Genomic DNA, 23,640 nt, shown 5'->3' on the forward strand with positions numbered 1-23,640 from the left:
CTGGCGCCGCAAGTTCCAGCTGAAGCTGTGTGGGCCTACCGCTGCAGGCGTTTTAGACAGACGCCAGCGTCACCAACCACACCACATTCTTTGCTGGGCGACCGCTTAGTCACTTTCGCAGAGGCGAAAATTCACCCGTATTCTACATATGCGCGTGTTAAAGAGTGCACCACACAGTATAGGAACGCTCTATCAGCCTGCTACTCTCTGGCTAGCGTATGCTGCGTGCAAGCTTCAAAGCGTGCGTGATCTGTCATTGTTGAGCATGAGAAACTAGAGCAGTACTTTGTATTCGGTTAGTGCTATACTTATTTGCTACTGAACTGGTACTGTACCTTCATTTTTCACGACTATACTGAGGAATTCACTTATCGCCATGTTGCTCTTTTTCGCGCTGGTTTTGCAACGTCTTCTGTGTTCTCTTCTACAGTGGATACGACGGAACCACTGGTGTAAAACGGCGCACTAATGGACTAGTTCACCTCACAACCGGCATCTTAATGATCACCCGTTACTGCATATATAAAACGGTGATGCGTTCAAAGCATTACAACAAATGAATGTCTTGTTCACGATCGGCTGGCTGTATTGCTCTGCATTCCGACCCTACAGAATGGGGAGATTTCTTGTGAGAACTCACCGTTGACGTAGGTGTTAGTTACCGCACGGTCAGCACACGTACGTAGCACATGGGCTACATGTAGCAATGCGCTGCAGCAAATGTAGCGACTACGATAGTACTGACGCGTACGCAAAAAAAAAAGCTTCGTTATCAGACCTCGCTGCAGCCTTTCCAAAACTCAGAAAAAGAAAAGAACGAAAACACTCTCTGTGGCGTCTCTTACAAGCATCTTCCTCCACACACGTACCACCCCAACACTCTCTCGAAAGTTATACATATGCCGTCGAGAAGAAACAAAAACGCGCAGCTTTCAGTTCTCTATGAATTGAGTAAACATGTTGTTTTGCAGAAGGCTGACGAGAGACATACAGAAACGCTTCCCACAGCTTCACTCTTCACTGCAACTGCCAGGCGGAAACTGCGACGGACGTTTAAAGAAAAACTTTTCTTCCTTTTTCTTCCCGTTTATTCCTTTTTTCCGAAGTCTTTGCCTCTGTTCTTCGAGCACACCGTGCTCTTTCTATAACGACGTATACTCTTGGCCTTCGGCCCATTCCTTTACGCCCTGGCTGACCTAGTTTTCCCGTTACGCGTCGATCTGTCTGTCCCACACTCTCCCCTCTTTCCTTCTTTCGTACCGTCTTTCTTTCCTTACTCCTTACGATCCTTCCTCGTTGTCCCACAGCCCGGAAAAAGTGGCCGGAGAGAAGGAAGGAAAGGGGGTTGGGGAAAGGCGCGGCGTTCGGCGCGGCGCAAGAACCAGCGACCGGTGAGGATAACTCAAGCGTTCGGAAAAAGCCATAAAGCCGGGACGTGTATAGGTATAACGGGCTTCGGCTCAGCCGCCTCCCCCTAAAACAGCGCCGCGTCTACATCCCCGCACGTGTAGTATACGCGACTGGATAACAAACCTGGTTTGTGCGACACTAAAAGCACTATCGAGAAACTTGATACGACAAAAAAAACGAAATAAGAAAAACTCGAGAGAGAATCGACGTGCGAGATCCGGAGAGAGAGAGAGAGACGCCCTTTTCTCCCTATTGTTCCCCATCTTCGTTCAGCATCTTCCGCTACATCCTTTCGCCCGCGCCCTGCCACGTTCCTCCTTTCTTTCCCGTTCGTTCCTAGAAGAGCGGACGACCTTTCTTCTTCACGTTGTATTTTCCTTTCGGTAACATTCTTTCCATTTTTTTTCCTTTCACATCGGGACTTGCTGTTGGAGGGAGAGAGTAATCTTCGAGGACGGCCAAGGGTGTTTCCATGGCAACGCCTCTTCCTCACCTCCCGTGTCTTCTCGTCCCTTTCCTCCTTTGTCTCTCTCTGGCGTCAGTCTCCTCTCTCCTCCACCCTCCTCTTGGCACGCGCGTGTCCGAATCAATAGGACACTGCGGCAGACGCCAGCGTGGGCGGATGCGAAGTCCCGCTCGCCGAGGAACAGAGGGGGGGCCAGCGCGGGAGAGGAAGCCACCATCGCTGGCGCCGACAGCGCCGCGCCGACCGCCTGGCGGTGAGGGAGGGAACTGCGCTCCCTATTTCGGGATGAGGTCGCGGCGCAGGCGCGCGGCCCACTTCTGCTCCCCGTTTATTTTTATTTTTATTCCCCTCTCCGCCTCGCCTTCGCTCACGAAGCGCGCCGCCGTTACCGAGTTTTGACACTTTTGTCGCCGCGTTGCCGCTACGTGATAACGCGTACAGACTCGCTCCGAGGGGAGCGTGGGAGTGACTAGATAGCTAGGTGGGGTCGCGGTTGCCGAGGGCTCTTTCCCGTTGCTCACCTGGCAGTGCGCCAGTGTGGGAGGCTCTTGTCCTCGTGGGACTTGTTATACTCCGAAACCGATACGGCCTTTCGCTTTTGAAGGTTCGGTGTCTGCACGCTTGTCTCATTATTCTCGGTATCCGGACGCCTAAACGAGCTTTATGTCATCTTCTCTCTTCGTTTTTTTTTTAGATATATTCGAGTCAGATGTGCGATCCGAGCTATGGCTCAGTTTGTCCAGCTTTCAATTTAAGCTGCCTTTCAACGTGCGGTGACAGCAGGAATTTTCCGGCTACATTTTAGCCGAGGACAAAGGCTTACGCCAGCCATCTACCGCATTTATGTATCGTGGAATAGAAACAGTCACTTGCGGTCTTCTATATCTCGATTCCCCTTTCCGGGAACAAGAATCGTGTGTGCATACATCGTAAATGATTGCGCTGTATTTTCATGTCAGGTTAACAATCCATATGTCAGAGTAGAACTGCCTGCTCGCATTACAGTGTAATGCAATTTGCTGCTCGTGTTGCTATGCTTTTTCTTTCTTTTTCTGCACGAAGGAGCTGGAGGCGTCAACGCGTTTTGCTACGCCGAGAAACCTGGCGCTGGATGAGGATTTGTGGAACTAAATTTTTTTACAGCACGAGCGCTTTCTAGACTTTACGAAGTGGTCAAGATAAGCTCAATTGTTTCACTATTACTTAAAGCGCCCGTACAGTACGCGCATGTTTGGTCTATGTTTCGTTGTGCTGCCAGCCGTTCTATTCGCCCTTGGGCCACCTCGACTGCGCAGTACAATACACATGCAATTGCACATTATGACTGGTCATTGTAGTACGCTGCAGCTGTGCTTTACTGCATATGGAATAAACGAGCACTACAGCGATAATAGAGAATTTAATCTCTCCATTTACGTCTTACCATTTGCGGAATAAAAAAATGCCGGTGACGTGGACGCGAGAAGCAGCGGTAGTGGCGCCATCTCGTGATGATACGTTTAACCATAGCACACATGGATGTGATCGCAATCACGGACCATATTCTACCTTGCTACTGGCGTAGGGAGTCAGCAGTAACATAATTATTAAATACATTACCTGTTTTTATCGAAACGTTTCTGACACATTGTGGTTCAACAAACCATCACAGAATGTCGCTACCAGCGCTGCTCCTACCGTCCACGTCACCGATGCCTCGATAGCATGCAACGGCTAACACGTAATGCGGACAAGCTAAAACTAATAAATTCTACTGTGGCTTCATTAAAGCCTTTCAAGCCCGTGTATACTCGTACTAAAGTTTCGTAGATGTTTCATTAAAGGGAACGACGCCACAGACGAGTCAAGCAGTTGGGAAACACACACACGTACGAACACTCAAAGCGCCGACTTACAGCTGAGTTTATAAACACCATGGATCCATTTTCAGAGAGTCACAGACAACAATCCAAGCCATTGGTACGCTTACAGTGCGGTCTATTTCTTCTTCAATTTCTTGTTCTACTTGCCAGCGGTCATGTCGGTTATCAAGGGCAATGCATGTCAGACTCAATTTGATTTTGGGGACATTCTTATTAATAACAAGGAAAGCCCTCGAATAAAACCGTAAGTCGCCAAAATAAGAGCAACGATGTAAACACGCAATGAATAGCTCAAAAAAGAAACATATCATTTGTTTTTTAGCTATACTCAAACTCAAATAAGCGAATGTTTGCCACTCGCTTGTCTCATTCTTTAGCGCTGTTCCCTTCAAAGGTGTAGCGTCATAAACTAGCTAAAATTAAATTATTTCTGGCGTTTTACGCGCCAAAACCACGATCTGATTATGAGGCACGCTATAAAGTGGGGGATCTCCCGATTTATTTACTTACTGGCTCGGATTGAGTCTTTCGTCGCTGTCTTACATGACCTTTGTGAGCTCTTTTCGGAGCACTCTCAGACGACAAGTCGAATGGGCCATGTCTGGCGACTAATGTTACCTTATAGGCGATTCTAACTTTTTTTTTCTTCTTGCTGTGCTTCCTTCCTCGTGAAACGAGTTTCGTAACAAACGCTTCTGTTCTTCACTACCCGCGGTGCATTATTGCCACTCTCCATCAGCTACTGTGCACGGCCTCTGGCCACGTGATCATTATTATAATCTGATTCGGAGTGCCCTGCACTTTATTCTGTTTTTTTCGTTGTCACTCCTTCCATTTCTTTCTCTTTCGAAAGAGCGTACCTTCCATGCCGCAGATCTAGTTGGGCCTCTGTGTTCAGAGTTGTTCCAGTCAGCTTTTCTAAAGATCGTATGACGACACGCGGCAGAAAAGAGGAAAATAAAGTATAGGCCGCAGAACCTGGAATAGAAAGCTGGAGCGCGTCCCGGTGAATTCGAGACTTTCCCGGCTGCGCGACAGGGGGAGCAACAAAAGGGTCGAAGGAGCCAGAATCTCGAGATTAAATTAGCGTCGGCTGCGCGGCGCACAAGTATATAAGGCAGCGACACAACGACACGCGCTATCTCAATATTGGACGGAACATGGCGGCGTTAGCGCCGCAAGGAACTTTGTTTCCTTCCCTGTGCGTACGTTAGCCTTCAGGCGTTTGTTTCTTTCTGTTCGTTTTTGCTGATGCGACGAAAAAAGTTGACCATGCTCTCTTGACTTTGTGGTTCAAATCGGGCTCGTGCCCTCTCTCTCCTTATCTCGTTTCATTCTCCCTCTCTGCAGGAAAAAGAAAGGGAATTTGTTCGTGCTCTGTCCGTAGTTCGAAGGGATTTTTCCCAGTGTCTCTGAGGGAGGGCTCAAACCCGGAAGCTATAGGACCGTCTTGGGGGGGGGGAGGGGGGGGGGGAGGGAGAGGAGGCGAGTTCGGGCTCGGGCGGGAAGGGTCACGGCCCGGATTTTCACGGCTGGCCGCGCGCTTCGTGCGCTCCGCGTGTCCGTCGGCGCGATTTCGATTCCCGCCGGGAGTGGTCGGTAGCTTCCGCACGGCGGCGCTCGAAGCGGTGTGGTTCTTCGCACTCCTCCCTCCACCCCACTTACTCCCATGCGAAAGGAGTTTGCAACCCGCCTCCTTCCTACTCCCATACGAAAGGAGTATAATATGGTGACTTCTGTAATCTTAATGGCGTCAGCGCGTACACGCCGTCCAGCGTACCCAGGCAGGCATCGGCGTGCCGCAATCGAGTTCCTTTCGTTCTTGTCCGCCACTAGCGAGAGATAGCACAGGCCTTTCGGAGCGTCGAATCAAGCTCGTAAATGTTTATCAGATTTGTCCCAGTCTACTTAGTGTCTCTTTGACGGTTGCAGAACATCTCGGAGCGCTCCCTTGCTCGCTACAAGCACGAAAAAAGCTTCTGATTTCTTTCTTTTTATTAAATTCCAGACGCCTACCTTTAGGCATAACACGAGAGATGTTTACAAGTACGTAAACCGATTTGTTTCATGGAAGGGGGCAAAAACCTGTCTAACTTTAGAACCGCACCGTACCATACTAGGTAGGCTTTTAGATCATAGAATGGTATAGAGGCCTACCCTTACGCATAGTGCAATACGCCCGCACAAGTGCATAAATATGTTTCATAGAAAACTACACAGAAGGTCATGGTATAGAAGGGTCCGTGAATCAAGTGTTCGAGGTCGGGGGGTGCGGGGGGGGGGGGCGTACGCCCCGGAAGGCGACCTGCCCCCAACATCTGCTCAGTTGCCTCGTGCCCGTTGTCTTGCGTTATCTTCCTTCCTCCAAACTCAATCGCATCTCATGCCTTGATATGCGCTAAAGATAGTGTTTCCCGAACTGTATGGCACAAGCCACGCCATACATTCTTATGATATCCGAGCGGCGTGACATATATCCACTCAAGTTTCTGCCGCAGCTCGGAAGATGTCGAAATCGCGCAGCCGCTCCTGTTTTCCCGGCGAGCGACGCTAATGGAGAACAGAAATCGAGATTCAGTCCTTCGCTCCAGCCATGACACACGGTCCCGTGCCTTTTCGCGCTATACGGTACTTGGATTTCTCTTTCTTCCGCCCTCACTGCAGCACGGGAACTTTCTCCTCGCAGAACGCTTCTGTATCGACCGCTTTGGCGTAGCGAAGTGAACCCATCGTACAGGAGAAAGGCAGAGAACGAAGCAGTGCTTTCTCTCCTTTCCGGCTATCGTCTCTGCTCTATCGCATCCATGCAGCTCTTTAACGCTGCCCGGCGCATATAAGAACTCCGCGGTCAGCAAGAGACCCGTACCCTATACCTACAAGCTTCTACGTCTCCATTAATCTTAACTTTCTTCTTCGCTAGTTGTTTGGGTTTCCGGCAGAGGAGAATCTCAGTGCACCCGACTGTTTCCGCGCAGTGCAGCGAGAGATATGGGTCGCGAATCTGCCGACCAAAAAAAAAAAAAATAGAATTATGTTCCCACACACACAAAAAAAGAAAGCGCTTACGCTAGAATTATTCGTAAGAGAAAATTCAGATCAATCCTGATGCTGGAAATGTTTTTTGTACTGCGAAGGTGACCGACCAATCGTTGAAGAGCGCTTCCTCCGCGTTGCCCTCTTCTGATCCCATCCTCGGCGCGACTGAACGGAAGCTTCACGGAAGGATTAGTAGCGGACAATGAGCGATGTCCTCCTCCTCCCTTCTCCGAAACGGGCAGCCGGCTTTCGTTACTCCTGGTTGGCTGATGCGGGCGCTATAGCCTTCACTGTACTGCGCGGAATTAGTGAGATGGAGTACAATAACGAGGAAGAAGGAAATGAGAGGGAGTGGAAGGGGGATGGATGGAGTGAGTGAGTGAGAGAGGGAGGGAGGGAGGGAGTAAAGCCTCTTGAACTTCGTAAAGTAGTGCCACGCTTTGAAGAATGCCGCCTCCTCCTCGCGCGCTCTCGCCGAGGCCGCCGCCGCGTCGCTATTGGCCTAATAGTATCACGTGGGCCCACGCGCCCTGCTTCAGCGCCATTTTTGCTCGAGAAGCGTCTACGGAGTGGCGAGGGGCGCATGTTGGGGCCGTTGCTACGCTCGAGCAATGTAGGTGGCGCCACGGTCGAGGAGGGAGCGCGAAAGAGAGGAGAAACGAGGAGGAGTGAAGGCGGAGGAGGAGAGTGGCACTACTTTTCGAAGTTTAAGGGACTTTAGGAGCGAGGGGTTAGGGGTAGCCGTGACACCGTGCTGTTCTGAGAAGCCTTCTTCAGCCGTTCCATTTTTAAATTTTTTTTCTAGGTAAGAACAGCACTTACGCGCATCGTGCGTTATGTGCACGTAATTGACGAGCATATGCCGACAAGTCTGTGTGCGTTCCGTATATTGCGGCGCTGTTATGCCGGCAATTTTTGCTAGCGACGCTGTTTTTCGTTTAACAGGAAAGAGAATTTGATGGAAGTCGAAGATCTCGTCAGCCCTGCTATGTGCGAGGCAGATGAGCTGCTTGAATTGACACGAAGAGCAAAATAAAATAAATGAAAGCAACAACAAAAAGAAAAATTAGTTGTAAGCTAGGCACAAACAAACAAATCAGACACGTATGATTGACAAAAATCGTGACAAAAGTATACTGGCACAAACATTAAAGCATAGCGTACACATCAAGCTACGTTATTGCACTTCTGAACAGGCAGACGGCACCAGTTTTCGTCGAGAGCTTGAGTTTCGCGTTCCACGACAAGAAATAAATGTAATTAATTAATTAATTAGCTGGAAGTGTGTGGGTGGCCTCGCGAGCCATCGTTTCCCAAACCAATTTCTCTGTGACGTCACATCCTGCGGCAAGTTCCCGGCAAGGCTTTAACCGATCCTTAATCGAATCATCAGGACCACTTCAACGCTGAGAGAAGCTTCAACGTTTGAGCTAGTAGTATAGTCTTTCTCTCTTCACTGCGACCACGCGTATAATGCCGCACGCGAACACGTGGTCACAACCACGTGAGTCGCCATAGCGGCTTTCACTTGGCGCCCAACGTAGGTGTGTGTGTGCATGGGTGGTACTACTGTTTATTGGGTGTCGCCTTTGCCAGGCGACATGTGTGTGCTGTGCATCTACATACTTCAGCGTGGCGAATCACTTGACTGTGATCATTGCGGTGTGTCACCCGTGTTCCTCGTGTTTGCTACCAGATACGCGCGATAAAGAAGGCAGATGTTGGCTGATTCTGTAAAGCCAGTGCTGCCCCCTGGTGGTGCTGCTAAAACGAACGCTTCCTCCTCACCGCTTCTCTCGACAAGCGCCCTTCTAAAGCTCGCCTTTTTATGCGAAGCATATTAAGCTCAACCCAGCTCCTCAGGCGCGGCGGTGTCGCCTTCAATACCACGTGACACCGTGACGTCACGACAGAGGAGAAACGGGGCTCCAACTCGCGCCGTCGCTCGCGGCGTCGCGGCGGTATATAAGCAGCTGCGCTTGCCTCTGCTAGACACTCACGAGGTGAGATGCCTCCTGGAGACAGAGCTGCTCGTTGGAATGAGAAGCGAAGTTTGCGGCGTGCTACAGAGACTGATGAAGAGCGGGAAGAACGTCTGGCCAAGCAACTTGCTCAGTATGCGGCTCGGCGACAAGTTACTTACCAAGTTTAGCCACCAATATGCTTCGCAACTGACTAGGCTTAACCAAGCTAAGCCTCAGCCAATTTTTTTTTTTTTCGGGCTATTCATTCGCAAACTCGAGCTCCAGCTCCCTAAATGCCACAGCGACGTCGCGATGACAGTAACACGTCGCAACGACCACTTCAACCGGTTGCTAAATAGGAACCGAAAATGGCCGCCCAACTCCGCGAGACAGATAGTGAACCTCGTAAGTCGAGTCTAGTTTACGTAATGAAGCCCGAAAGCCCCTCCCCTTCTCCCCCTTCACCCGACGCGTAATATAATCACCCGCTTCACGCACGTGTGACGCCTCTTCAGAAAGAAAGAAGAAAGAAAAAAAAAAACACTGTTGAGAAAGAAGCAGCCGAGCAAGAAGAACCGTTGCCATAGTTTCAAATTGAGTTTCGACCTCGCTTGTCCGCGTATAACTCCGAGCTTTCGCGTTTCGGCGCTTGTACCTGCTTCTTTTCTTTGTTCTTAACGTCTTCTCCGTGTATCTTTTCCTTCTCACCGTCGGCCTAACTTCTTTTTTTTCATCTGTTTATTTATTCAGTGTCTAACTCCCGTTTCTGTCCGGCGAATTTTCGCTGAGCCACCTTTGCCCGTCTCGTGGCCCGCTGGAAATATTCCCTTCAGTGGCGAGGCTCTTAATGACGAAAGACTATTCTTCTTTTTTTTTATTCATTTTTTAAAGTTGGAGCCTCCACCTCCATCTCCGAGAGACACACCTAAGTCCGCACCGTTATGCTAATAAGTTAAATCCAACGAGATTGAATGCTTTCTTTAAAAATAGTTTTCAGTTTTATGCTTGTGCTGATGCCACGTGCCTCCTGCGTGGACTTCAGGTCTAACGAGATTTCGGGGGAACTTAGTTATCGGCCAGGCAGTGTTCTCGTTGGAGAGCGCTACTTGCACAGCCCACATATACGCCATCTTTGCGCACTCACAAACACAAAGAAAATGACTCTTTTTCAACTCCATGATAATTTGATCCGCTCGTCGACATTACATTGTCATGAAGACGGGGATTTCTCGAGCTGAATCCACTTCCTCAACAGACTAACTAGCCTACTAAGTATGCTAACAAGCTATCTAGATAACTAAAGCTAGTGCACTTTAAAGGCTGTACTTCCCGAGAGTTCGCGGATGAGAATCGGTGGAAGAGGTCGCGTAGGACTGGTGGGCTTTGGCGTTTCCTTATTACACAATCTATCTATCTATCTATCTATCTATCTATCTATCTATCTATCTATCTATCTATCTATCTATCTATCTATCTATCTATCTATCTATCTATCTATCTATCTATCTATCTATCTATCTATCTATCTATCTATCTATCTATCTATCTATCTATCTATCTATCTATCTGTCTGTCTGTCTGTCTGTCTGTCTGTCTGTCTGTCTGTCTGTCTGTCTGTCTGTCTGTCTGTCTGTCTGTCTGTCTGTCTGTCTGTCTATCTATCTATCTATCTATCTATCTATCTATCTATCTATCTATCTATCTATCTATCTATCTATCTATCTATCTATCTATCTATCTATCTATCTATCTATCTATCTATCTATCTATCTATCTATCTATCTCTGGCTCACCGGCTCAGATAATTAGATTGTTCATATTCATTCTTTATGATATACCCATAATAGTTACTCGCAAAAAGATCCGCATGAATATGTACATTTCGTTTCGCGAAACTTCACCGACGTCGGGTGGCTTCGAGCAAACAGGTCGTCTGTTGCCCAACGTTGTTTCACTTATTTAGTTACATCTTATTTACTTTATCCGTACACCGAACAAAGCCGACGAGAAACTCAAATGTAATTGAAAAAGGACAATTCTTATCACAACTATTCATGTAGTTCGTTCGCTCGTGAAGCAACACGTTCGTTTCGTATCGCCTTATCATTCCTCCATTCGCTTGCTCCGTGCCCTCTCAACGCCATTTCCTTAGGAAAGAAATGAGGCGGATAAAACCACGACAACTGGGCTTTTTTATGCTTTACTGGCGCGATTAACGCACTCTCTGGGCCCCCTCCCCCTTTATTGTTTAGTTCATTCACACTTATTCTTTGTTCATATCGTTTTGCCACTTAAATATCTCGTTCTTTGCTTTGTTTACGTGCTGCTTCTTTCTTTATCTTTCTTTTTTCAATAACTGAGCCGACAGCGCAGAACATATACCATATCCTCGCCGATTAATTACCTCGAGTCGTCGGGAACTGCGTTCATTTCCTTTTTTCGCGAAGCCTGTAAGAAACAACAGTACGGAGGGCCACATAATGCTCTCGGAACACTCGCAATACGACAAGCCGTGGTTTTAAACGACCCGAGTAAATGGCGCAGGCGCATACATTCACTGCGTTGTCTTTTTCTTTCCCCTCTTTTCTTTTTTTTGCACGCGCACTGTATACAGAAAACCCAGTCAAGAATCGCGTAGCACGTACGGCGCGACCGGAAAAGATATTTCTCATTACATCGCCGTCTCTCTCTCTCTCTCTTCCTCCCTCTCTCTATCTCTCCCTGTCTCTATTCCTCCCTCCCCCATTACTTTGGTCTCTCTTGCTCCCTCTCCTCTTATCCCTATATATACTTCGCTCTCTTTCAATTTCCTAGCTCTTTCTCTCTTTTTTCTCCCTCTCTCTTCTTCCCTGTATATATATATTGCTCTCTCTCAATTTTCTCTCCATCTCTCTTTCCTTCTGCCCTTTTCTCGTCCCTCTCTGTCTCCCGCTTCTCACCCCTCTCTATCTGTTTCCCTTTCTTGTCATCCATCTATCTCTCTCCGATTCCATTTATTTCCTTCCTCTTATCCCTCTATCCCTTACTCCCTCTCTTTAACTATCCTTCTACATTTCTCTCTCTGCTTTTTCTCTCTTCCTCCTTCTATCTCTTTCTGCATCCCTCTCTCTATACTACCTCACCCTCTCCCAAAATTATTCGCTTTTGTAGGCGTAAGAGCTCTCTCTCTCTCTCTCTCTCTCAGCGCTCGCAAATTAAACCACGAGATGGCGCGGTCGGAAATTGTCCCGGAGGACTTTGTTCCGTTTGGGCGAAGCAGCGACAAAAAACGCTTTGTGCTGCTCGCGACGCGCTGTTGCCGCTGCTGTTATTATAAATGAACAAAACGGCGACGGCTGACGCGAGGCTCGTGTTACGCTTATTGTGCGCTCTGGGATGGTCACGCGTTCGCGATTGCTCCCATTTGTCTTGGCTGGAATATGCGGCACGTTTGACTTTGTTCGCGTACGGGCTCCGTGTTATGCGTCACGCGAGGATCGTTATATTTCTCTGCTCCCATTATGTTACGTTGCACGGGCGCACCATTACCGAAACTTTCAGCTTTTTCGAGAACGCTTTCGGGAATTCTTTTTTTTTAACCTCCCGCGTAAGTGCCACGTCGCGTCACCCACCGTTTGTTTCTTTTTTCATTTTTATTTTCACGTTAGTCAGCTGGAATGAAGCGGACACAACAATCTTTATATTTTCGTTGAAATATTTGTCCCGTTGCTGGAAGCTTTGTCACTGGTTCAAAGCAGTGCAGACGAACAGTTCGTGAGTTTGTAATAATACTAGGGTCGGCAAAAGAATAAAAGAAAACGAAAAGCTGGTTAATTTATCTTATCGTCGACTGATCAATGTATTTGCTCGCTACGTTCGCTCACATTCGTCTTTTGTGTACAGGGATACCAAATCTGGCAAAATCATTACAGTTTCCTGCGCATTGCCTCGTACTTCCCGCAGGACTTTACTGTCATGCAGAAAAGCGTGCTTGCCGTAGCATGAGGCGGTTTTCGATGGGTCGCTCCCGAAAATAGCTCCATACGCAATTCTTCTATAATCGCTATTTTGTTTCAAGCGGTTCGAGAGTGGTTCAAGCTATGTGGGAGGCGCATCACTGTGCAGAAAAAGAAAGTGATGAACTTTGGTTTGTATGGCGGTGTAGGCTAAATTCAGCTGACGCACAGACGGGATCGAGTTGAGCTGTTGAACTGGATATCGCTGGAAGAAGACTGCGGGTTTGAATGATGATGGTGAATATGTTGGTGATAATGTAACATTAACATTACAAGGGCTACATCTAGGGGATCCGCATTGCTCCGAATGCACTTACCGCATCACTTTCTTCGCGTTAAAAGGTCCCTATACCTGCACGGCAAAAATGAACCTGTTCCTTTGCGTGACGTTGCATCTTTTGTTTGTTTTCTCTTCAGCAACACTGTGGGTGCTCTTGACACCACTCTCAGTAACGCATGCGTCGCTGTGTTGTCGCAGAATCGGGGAGAAAGGTGACTGGGACACGCGGAACAAGGTGATGACGTCGGACAACAGCACCAACTTCCAGGTGATCGGTCTGAAGCCGTTCACGGTGTACTCCTTCCGAGTGCTGGCAGTCAACGCCATCGGCGCCAGCAAACCCAGCAAGGAGTCCTTCTACATGGTCACGCTACGTGAAGGTACGTCAACTCTGGTCAACGCCGCAGTGGGCGGGTTACGAACACAGGTGTTGGAAGTAGGTAGAACGGGTGTCTAACTAGCAGAGTATTGCAAATCAGTTATGCGGAAATTCCGGAATTTCGCGAAAGAGAGAATCGTCCCTCCGCCCGACAGTAACACTCGCTATGAAAGCTTCGCAGTTGAAGAAAAAAATCCGTCCTAATCCAGAGATCCAGTGATAGTTCTATAATATCTGAGTTAACCAGAGTGGATAGTTCATCGCGCTTCGAGTTGTGGATTAATTCGGCCTCATTCACCGATTGGGTGTTGGTGTAAGATTAGAACCTTTGCGTGCCTAGAGTGTACCGTCAGCTCACGCAAAAAGGGGAGGTAATTGGAGATCACTGGGAGTTGCCTTCGTCCTGCAGTCAACGTAAAGCAAGGAAATATGCGCGGACAAAGACTAGTGGCGACACCACACGGAAGACCTGGCACTAGCCCTCCCTTTCTAGATTTTAGAAGCTTCTTCTCGATCAAACGAATATTACATACCGTTATAAGTGGAACAAATGATTTACCTAGCGAGTTTTCCAATAACTATTTTTCCTCCCAAAGAGGCCCGGGCAGAAAAAAAAGAAACCTTGAAAAACCGTGACGTCACGATGACGGGCTGTTGCTTGGGGGGGGGCAAATGGTACTGATGGTGTCCTCGTCCGTTATTTCATGCTTAGTGTTCCTGTATATGCTACTATTTCATCCTCGCAGCAGAGCCAGGTTCTTTATTCTATGGCAGAGCGCCCCGGCGCAGTTTGTCGAAAATGTCATTAGCCCTTCGTTACCTCCTACAGTATAGCGCACCTTTTCTCGCCAAATAAATCGAAGCAGAGTCTTGAAAGAATGTTTCCCCTTAATTCTTTTCATATATTTTGTTCGAGAACGTGCAATGTCGACTTGATTTTCTTCTTTTCTTTCCCGGCGTATGTTTGCTCACTGCCGCTTCGTCCTGCCCGTCTCTCTCGCCCTCCAATCTTGCAGTGCCGGAGGGAAAGCCGACCATCGTGCACGCGCAAAACACGAGCAGCTCCACCATCCGTATACAGTGGACGGCTCCCCCGAGGCACACAATCCACGGCGAATTCGAGGGCTACCGCATCACCTACCGGCCTAGGGACAAGCCGCAAGAGGAGAGCCGGGAAATCGTCGTACGAGACAGCAAACAGACGGTGAGCCACGCTTCCCGAACGGTTTGTTTTAGGAGCTAGCCAGGTAACAGCTGTCGAACAAAGAAAAGTTTCACCGACTCGTTAATATGCATTCTTTATCTTAAAGGGAACATTAATAAGTGGAAATCCGGAATCGGTTTAGATTGATGAAGCATTCACGGAGAAATCTACTTTCGTTGATTTCGCGTCAACAGGTTCATTATTAGAAGAAAAACTGATGGTCAAAGTTTCACTTTGGATTTCGCGCTGAAATTTCAAGACTGGTACGTCACTGTGACCTCACGGATTGCAAAGTATTACAATCCGTGACGCTCCCAACTCCCCCTAACAAAAAACAAAAATTCCTGGCTACGCCACTAGGCGTTAGTGTTAAAGAAACACTGCTCTGCCAGGTTGCATTTCTAGGACGCGGCAGATATATCTGACGGTTTGTGCTCGCATTCATTTTTTCGCTTTTTTTTTTTTTGGAGCGGCGTTATATTCTCCTTTCAAGTCCTTAATGAAATTTCGAGCGAGTTCGCTTCGATAATGTGCGAAAATCTTGGCGCCCTTGCGAGATCGAAGACGCCCTTCGCTTTTAGCCATCTACATTGTCGTCTGCTCAAAGAATCGACAAGCGCTGCCTGCTTTGCGGCGCAACCGACGCGCCATCTCGGTGTGCGAAACAGAAACTCAACGCAATTGTGTCGCCATCTGACGATAAAATTATAAAACAGAAACTCTCCGTCTTTGCTGGACGTCTTTTAATTCTGCGTAATTTAAGAGCAAAACGCATTCATTTTCGACCCAAAATGTTCTGCAGCGTAAGCGATATTTTATTTCGCCCGCCTACGCGTACCTTGTTCGGTTCATTTTCTTGAAATCTCAAGACGCCGGGTTCTCGGGCGCTGCCGGGTCCGAGGCTATGATCATTTTTATTTCGGCGTGCTTGTGTTTTGGTGTTTGTGTATGCGTTCGCTGGCTGGGCTGGCGCTGTTGGTGCCTGGATGTGCCCGTCAAAGTGGTGCTAGGCTCGAGGCCCCAAAAAAGAGTGAGCCGAACGCCCAATGTCGTCTGGAAAGTGATCAAGCCCGTGCGCCAGGGCGTTTTTGCATCTCCTCCCGTCATTTCGTGCCCGCCAGCTACAAAAAAAGAGATCACGGAGTGTCCGCATCCCTTTCTTCCAAGGCAAGATCTTTTCTCCGATCGGCGTCCCCCCCCAACTCTTCGGGCGATCGCACAGTTTTATCTTCTCGTTTCGTTACGCTCCGTCTGCACCTCATATCGGCCGGTGGATCGCTCTGAAAAGCCTGCGCCACCGAAAGTATGAATGGAAACGCGTGAAACAAAGCCGGTTGTTTGTGGAGTACACTACAAGCGAGAGCAAAATAATGTATCGACCCTCGTTCGACGCGGACCCGAATGAATCGCACGCTCACGGTCGTGAGCCCGTCCTTGTTGTTATGCGCGCTGGCGGAGCGTGTTGTTTTATTAACCAGGCGTCGGCGATTAATCTACCGTGCCCGCGAGGCCCTAGCACGACGCGCAGGTCCCGAAGGTATCGCCCGGGTGACGTTTTCCCCACGCCAGGAAACTTCGGAGAAGTGTTCCCTTGGCTGATCGACTAGTTAGTTGTTAATTTCTTGCTAGCCGAGTAGCGGGGCTGGAACTAGTTCCGCGGGCGAAGCAAGAGGTGTGGTGGTGTCTGCTCACGCGCGGCTCTTATCCGGGTTGCGGCTGGCGTCCTACGAAGAGCGAAAGTTGTTTTGGTGTTACGCAAACGGAAAGCCAGTTGGTTGGCTCCGACTGAAGTGTTGCGGCGCAGTCCTTGTAGCTCGTCCTGTGTTGACCGTGAACTTTGTTTTATTTTATTTTTCTCGTTTTTTTTTTCGACAGCTTTGGTTGGAGTCATTCGCGTTGCGGTGCCTGGAAAATATCCAGCAGTGCTCGTACGGTCCTCATGCATATTCTGTAGCGCGCTCGCCAAGTTGCTCAATGAAAGCGTTAGCTCGATCCTTGCGCTGAGCTGTTTCGAGATTATTATTTCGCACTTACTTGCAATCAACATTCATGTCTCACGCATTTCTGGACATGCTAATTTCTTCCCGCGCGTTACATGATGGTGTGCGCTGCATGTCAAAATGCGATTGCACCACCTATGGCGGTGCGTTTCGTTTTTTAGGGTTGATTTTACGGCAGCCTAGATTTTTTTTTTTTTGTACTCTGGCATTTGATTGGCACTTCCTGTGAAGCGGGTCATGTTTTCCTGCAGTGTCCAACATGTCTGGTCATGCCCAAGTTCACTCGGTGCCTCACCATGTCCTGACACATGACGCGCCGCATGTCACAACTGTGTTGTTGCGTAATTTTTCTACACACAGTTGTTAATTACTGCTATAAAGACTTCAGCTTATGTAGTTTGTGTGTTGTTGCGTAATTTTCTTGTCACACTGTGACATTTGTTTGGGACTTCTGCAATTATCAAATTTGCAGTTGCTGTTGACAGTGTAATATGATACAACTGCGTTGTGCCACTTTCTTGTCTGTGGAAATATTTGATTCAAGAACAAATGGAGACATTCACAAGCATTACTAAAACATTTGCATATGCACTTCACATTCACATAAGTCACATCATATATTTACAACCGCTTGTCTGCACAGCATTATAGAGTTTTGTCAGTACACGAGTTTGACTAGCACTGTATGAAGCATTAAAGCTTTAACTATTTACTCTACAGTAAGTACGAGGCAGAAGTGGTTGGTCACAAGTTGTTGTTTTTATCACAGGCAATGCACATGTGTATACTGTCAGTTGTGACAGTATGCTTGTTCTATACTAGCCTTGGCTAATGGGGATTGAGATAGGTGGTCATTCAGGTTATTGCCCTTTGGTTTCAGCTGTATGCTTTTCATTTGGGGGGTCACTGGACTAGGCGATGAAACTGAGCAAATACATAGCGCAATTGGTAAGCACCCATTCAAGTTGTTGCCTTTTTAAATATAAATTAATCAAGTCTTATGTCCTACTTGTGAAATGCAAAAATTAGCTCGTGAAAACTTGGTCTGGTAGTAGGTCTTCCTTATTATTTTTTGCGTGGGGCAAACCTGAACTTAAAAAGACGAACCCATACCCACTCACCCAACTGTCAGTACTTATAAAAAATTTACCTGGTTTCTCACAAGCTTTAACGGAGATGAGTCCTACTGTTTATTATTGTAATGTGCCAGCATAGTGGATTCCTTTGCTTGTGCATGTAGAACAGCATAAACCAGAGTATTACCCGCAGAAACGATCTCAGGCTGATTGCTAATAGCTGAGAGGCACGTGTGGGTATGAAACCGTACTAGAGCCATGTGGAACACGACTCATGACGTCACGTGTTAGTGTTGCCAAACTGCTATGTAATTAAAGTGCAATAGTAAAATTATTCAAACATATTATGTGCTGTACCGAACGCACTAAAGCTTTGCCAGCTTGCTGTGAGATGCGTAGCGACGCCCACACCATGCACTGTTTGGGTTCGAGAGTTTGGTGTCCTGGCCTCTTCAATGTAAATATAATCCTGAACTTTAGAGTAGCAGTTGCTAGAGTTGTGTGGGCATTCTGTGATAACATGCCGTACCTCCTCCTTATGCAGCAATACACCATCCGGAACTTGGATACATTCACTCAGTACCTGGTGTCTCTGCAAGTGTTCAACCCTGCCGGACGAGGACCGGCTGTGGTTGTGCCGGTCATGACCGACGAGGGAGGCAAGTGTTCTATCAGCCGCACTTTTCCGTGCCTCATTTAACAGCTGCGTCCCCCATTTCTGCATGAACTTGGTGTCTCTGACGAGATTTAAGCTATCACTCACGAATTCGTTAATCACCTTCCTTGCATTAAAACCTTCCTCTGTAAATTTTGATTTGTTTACTTATTATGGATTAAAGAAAAGATCACTTTTTTGTGATCACCTGGTTATGTATACTTTTGAAGGCAAATGAAATGTAAACAAGTTAGGGCTACTAGAACGCATTCTTTCATTGCTGGTTTTATGAATTTGTTCCCACTTTCGCCGATTCATGTAATGTCAGCATGATTTCAGCTTGTATATTTAGTGCAAGGACTGTATCTTCTTTGATGACCAGATATATTGTGGTGTGACACTGTGCTCTTGAGTTATCACTCTTCACCCTTCATTTGTCCGCGACCACACAGGCGAGGGTACAGAGTGACCAGTGATGTTAGCCAGTAGAGGAGTAACAACCGTCACGCGGACTACACCTTGTTCCATCTTTCGAAGGACCCACACTTGGTGGCGCTGTTCCCAAACCCCGGCGCATACTCACCTTCTCTCTCTCTCTTGTGGTGCACAGAGCCAAGCCCACCTGTGAACGTGACGGTGGTGGGCGTGACGGACAACACGGTGCGGCTGAAGTGGCGGGAACCTGAGAAGCCCAACGGGGTTCTTCAGGGATACTACGTCTACTTTCATCCGTCGCGCAACGGCTCAGCACAGCAGCAACGCCGTACAGTCTCCCACCCGCAGCCCATTCAGGAATACGCGCTCACCAATCTCCGTGAGTGGAGTCCCGCAACAGCCGATTGCAGCTGTTGATTGTCTGTTGACAAAGAAAGCGAAATGACAAATGCGGCACGAGCTCTGTGTTTTCTTTTTTGTCTTTCACTCCTTGCATTGCCCTCAACCGCGAACCTAAACCAATTAGCCCAATTTTCTGCGCTTCTAAACATATTAAAATGTTAAACCCTAGCTAATTTGAACCAACTGGCTCATGTCCAACCGCTGCAGGTAAGCGCAGAAGAATGCCTCACGCTTAAATGTTTAGGGCTGCTTGCACTTCACTAAACAAGCGAGATATATTATCTGAGGAAAGTCAGACAGGTCAGCCTGAGCTAGAGTGCTTTAGCCTGCTACTCCGAACAGCGAGGAGAAGAGGAAGAAGGGTTGAATGATTACGACAGCAGATTAAAGGGGTGCTAGGTGCCTGATCTTGCAGTACTGCCAATGGCACACGCACACATCGATGTTGTCTAAATGTTCTGGAACATCCCTTAATGAAGATTGTTGCACATCTTGTCAAGCGACTGCTGATGCATGGGAAGGTTCTTAAAGACCAGCTGGGCATCGATACATATCAAAAGGGTAAACTGGTGACTGGCACTCAGTCACGGACGTATGAAGAAAGTGTATATTCACTTTACAAACTGGGAGCACCTCCCACCTGTAAACTAGAACTCGCGGCAAGCAGCATACACCTGGTATAAAGCTTGTGTTTCACGCACACAGGCATATGCATAAAGATACAAAAAAAGCATGCACGCATGGTTGAACCTGCGGGACAAGGAGGGGGCTGTCTGTAAATAGAGACGCTCTAAGATTGAGGTTGAAGAAAGCTTGAAGAAAGCTATCGCTACCACATGTGGATGAATAGGCTTTTGTTTACTGATCAAGCTGAGGACAACAATGAGACCCAGCGGCAGGCGCATCGCTGCTGTGTTCTTCACACAAAATAATTGTGAACATACAACAATTTTTTCATGCTGTCATTTCTTGCAGAGTGACATAGTTCGTAGACAGGACCAGGTAATTGTAATGATACCTGTGTGCATAGTGGCTGACAGCACCCCAGGGTCTGAGGTCACATCCACATTGACACGCAGCTTTGCAGTTCCACACTGTCGCACATTTAGACTTTTTTGTTGTAGTTGGTGCTCACCTACATCGGTAGATGCTTTTTATTTTACTTTGGATTTAGTGCTGTTGCTTGCTTTAGGAGATGAAATAGAGACGTTGCTATTGGATTAAGAAGAGAGTGGTGATGTAGAAATCCTGTCAATTTTTTAGAGGTACTGCGTGGGCAGTTACTACGTGGGACAGCAGGTATACTTGGCAGGGTGCGGCACAGTTGTTATGCCACGCTCTTTCGGTATACTGGTGAATGCTGCTTGTAGCCAGACCACCCTGCAGGTCTGCTGCCACAGAGCCAATCAGTCTGCAGGGCAGTCCATCAGTTCACTCCAACTTTATAGATGCCTTTTTTTTTTCTCAAAGACGTAATCTTTTCCATGTGCTGTGCAGGGCCATTCTCGTACTACAACATCTGGGTGAAGGCCTTCACGCAGAAACATCTCGGGGAATCTAGCAACCTGCTCAAGATACAGACGGACGTCCAGGGTGTGTGCCCAAGCTGCTGTGCTGACGCCTCATCGGCCGTGCACGGATATCGTTTGAAAGAGAGGCGTGACACTGACGCTTTCTATTCTTGTGGTGCAGGCCCCAGTGCGCCGATCATAGTGAACCTGACCTGCCAGTCATTGGACAGTCTCTTCCTGCAATGGGAGCGGCCGCAGACCTACTACAACAAAGTGGACTACTACTTTGTGCACTACCGCTCGGAGGAGGCCTGGGGCTTTGAGGAGATCGCCATGGCTGCCACCGACCGGCTAGACCATGTCGTGAGTGTCCCTTTCTGCTTGAAGGCCCACTGGAATGAAATTTTGGACCGTGTAAGAAGCCTAGTTTCAAATGACGCAAATATACTGAGTGTTGGATAAACAGGAGTGTGAAGTATACGTGATTCTTCCAGCTAAACCGCTTGCTTGTTTCTACTCAGTTTTCACACAGAGGTAGTACTTTGCAGTGGGTTAAGCTTAATGCCACGTTTGCGGGCATTATTTACCTGTTTCATCCACAGTAAATTCGATGTGCGTATTGTCTGCGGCGACGCCACGTAAAACATGTTGAGTCCGTCGGAACAGAACAGGGGTGCTATCTGTCACAGCTGCGACGGACATGATGACAGATGGCGTTGCCCTAGATGATGCGCAATATTGTATTGATGCTGTGTGCCTGCTTGATGGTCATCTTCGCTTGTGAACCTGTTTGCCCCTTCCCACCCACCTCCTCCTTTCTTCTGCGCCCAGATGTTCATACCAAACCTGACGGCCAACACGCTGTACGAGGTGAAGGTGCAGGGGGCGACGCGGAGTATCATTGACCAGACGACCGTGTTCAAAGGGCAGTTTTCTGATTCCCGGAAGGTGCTCCTCCAGAGTAAGTGTCAGAGTAAGTTGACGCCACACGCCGGGCCTGCGTCGTCTCTCACCACTTCTCTCTTTCTCTCTCTCTCAACGGTTGTTTGTCTCTCTCCTTTTCTGCAACCTCTTCTCCTTCTGCATGTCACCGGCTGCCCTCAAGCTTTGCACGCTTTCTGTCCCTTTGCCTTTCGATGGTGCATCTCTGTTGGCTTGCGCTCTTGGCTGAAGTTCAGCCTCAGTCTGGTGCGGTAACCCAATGCCTTTAAACCCAGGGCCTTTAATATCTGTATGCCTTATAGGCTTCCTTTGTGCAAGCTTGCAGAAAGGAACCAAGGAGGCTTGCGGATTTCAATGGCCTTTGAAAGTGTGCATGTGATATACTGTGACAACACGTATGACATTCTGACAGACATTTATGTGACGGCACAAGTGGTCCCTTCCAGTCTCGTTAACTGTGTTTTTGGATGGTGACATGCGTACGTCTGTGCACATATTTCATCCGAGTGGCTGCATGTGCATGCCTAGTTGTTGCCCCCTTGCTCTCAACTGGCATGCCTGCCTTTTTCATTGGTGTTGTGCTTATTTCGGGTTAAGCTTCTGCAACACTCTGCTCATCTGTTTGAGCCACATGCTTTAGCGTTTCCTCTGTGGCTTCATATTGGATTGTGTATATATTGAACTGTGCATGCTGGCTTCTTTGACCTTGCCGTTAGTGTTGATGAGTCAAGGCAGTAAGGATCGAGCGATGAACATACTTGATCAATAACCTTATTCTAGTTTGGTTGAGTAAGCATTATGGTTGGGTTAAGCAGAGCCTAAAATGTCTCCTCTTACTGTAGATGTCTGTGGGGAGGTATTTTATCAACTTAAGTGCAGACGTAATGCTGAGCACTGTGACAGTATTTTTCACTTAATTCCACAGAAAGCTTATGCTAAGCAGTAAATTTAGTCAAACTGAGATGCTTGAGCTTGCACTCGAAACATTTGGGAGGCCAGGGCTGGTACGTCAGGCGCAGGACGGCTGTAAGTGGTACAACATTTTCTTCACGCTTCAAGCGCCCAGTTGGCCCTTTCTGACAGTCATTGTGCATGGGAAAGCCTGATATAGTTGGCTTTAGCATGGGGTGCTTTGTCGTAAGCTGATCTCCTTCCGTCCACATCTGGAAGGCTCGTAGAATTTTTACCACGCCTAGTTCCAGCAGTTGAAGTTGTGCGCGCCCTGCTTTATGACATCGCATGTCTTGCTAGCCCTTGAGCATCTGGCTTCAGTGAGTCTCACTGTTAGACATGAAACTAATATAATGGTACAGTTGACTTTCACAATGCGACCTCGTTAAGACATGGGCTGTTGGTTCAGATTACCGTTTTGTGCAAAAGGGAGCGCCAGTATTGAGAGGTACGGAAAGATGGTTTAGAGCATGAAGAGGAGAGATGCCTACTCGCGACACGTTCGTGTTCTCTGCTTGTCTTTCCATACCACTTTAGCGCTAACCTTTGCACAAAATGTGGTACCACTGGCCTGCCACACACCACATCCACATGCATGAGTGCTGTGTGGTACTTTCTCTACGAGGTCGTATTGATGAACGTCAACTGCATCTCTCATTTGCTAGTGCTACCCTATCAAAAAACCCATGTGCACCAGGAACTCCATATCCAGTAATCCCACGTAAACATATAGGGATCTCGTATAAAGACCAGCGTGTTCCCATATAACATATGGTATTATTGGATATGAGAGCTGTGGGACATGTGTGTGTGTGTTTTTTTTTTTCTCAATCGGGCAGCGCTGCAACTCCTGCTTGGCTGAAAGCATCCCGCTGAATGCAGCAGGCGATCGCTAAGCAAACTTTCCCGAAAACCGAGCATGTTGAGAATGGTCTTGCGAGTGAGCCGAGCATGCCAGAAAGCTGCTGAGAAAGCGAGCAGGGCACGTCTGTCTTTCTTCAGCTCCCATGGATAATTGCGCAGTAGTATAACGCTTGTCTGCGGCATTGTTCCCCCCCCTCCCCTCTTGCTG

General features: G+C 47.9%; 1 protein-coding gene across 5 annotated transcripts in view; it reads left to right on the forward strand.

The window, feature by feature from the left end:
* The window catches only part of LOC135896502 (putative receptor-type tyrosine-protein phosphatase mosPTP-1), a 251,298-nt gene that overhangs the window by 199,664 nt on the left and 27,994 nt on the right, over positions 1–23,640 (forward strand). For 3 of the 5 annotated variants that reach the window (XM_065424921.1, XM_065424920.1, XM_065424923.1), the window contains exons 4-10: positions 13,212–13,393; positions 14,409–14,596; positions 18,217–18,331; positions 18,938–19,141; positions 20,662–20,757; positions 20,857–21,038; positions 21,507–21,648. In XM_065424921.1, the coding sequence (XP_065280993.1) occupies positions 13,212–13,393; positions 14,409–14,596; positions 18,217–18,331; positions 18,938–19,141; positions 20,662–20,757; positions 20,857–21,038; positions 21,507–21,648 (1,109 nt within the window). Of the gene's footprint in view, positions 1–13,211; positions 13,394–14,408; positions 14,597–15,499; positions 15,764–18,216; positions 18,332–18,937; positions 19,142–20,661; positions 20,758–20,856; positions 21,039–21,506; positions 21,649–23,640 lie in introns of those variants that run through there. The other 2 variants (XM_065424922.1, XM_065424925.2) reach the window with 2 other exon arrangements.

This window comes from Dermacentor albipictus, chromosome 6 (assembly GCF_038994185.2).
Source record: "Dermacentor albipictus isolate Rhodes 1998 colony chromosome 6, USDA_Dalb.pri_finalv2, whole genome shotgun sequence".
In the NCBI taxonomy this organism is placed as follows: Eukaryota; Metazoa; Arthropoda; class Arachnida; order Ixodida; family Ixodidae; genus Dermacentor; species Dermacentor albipictus.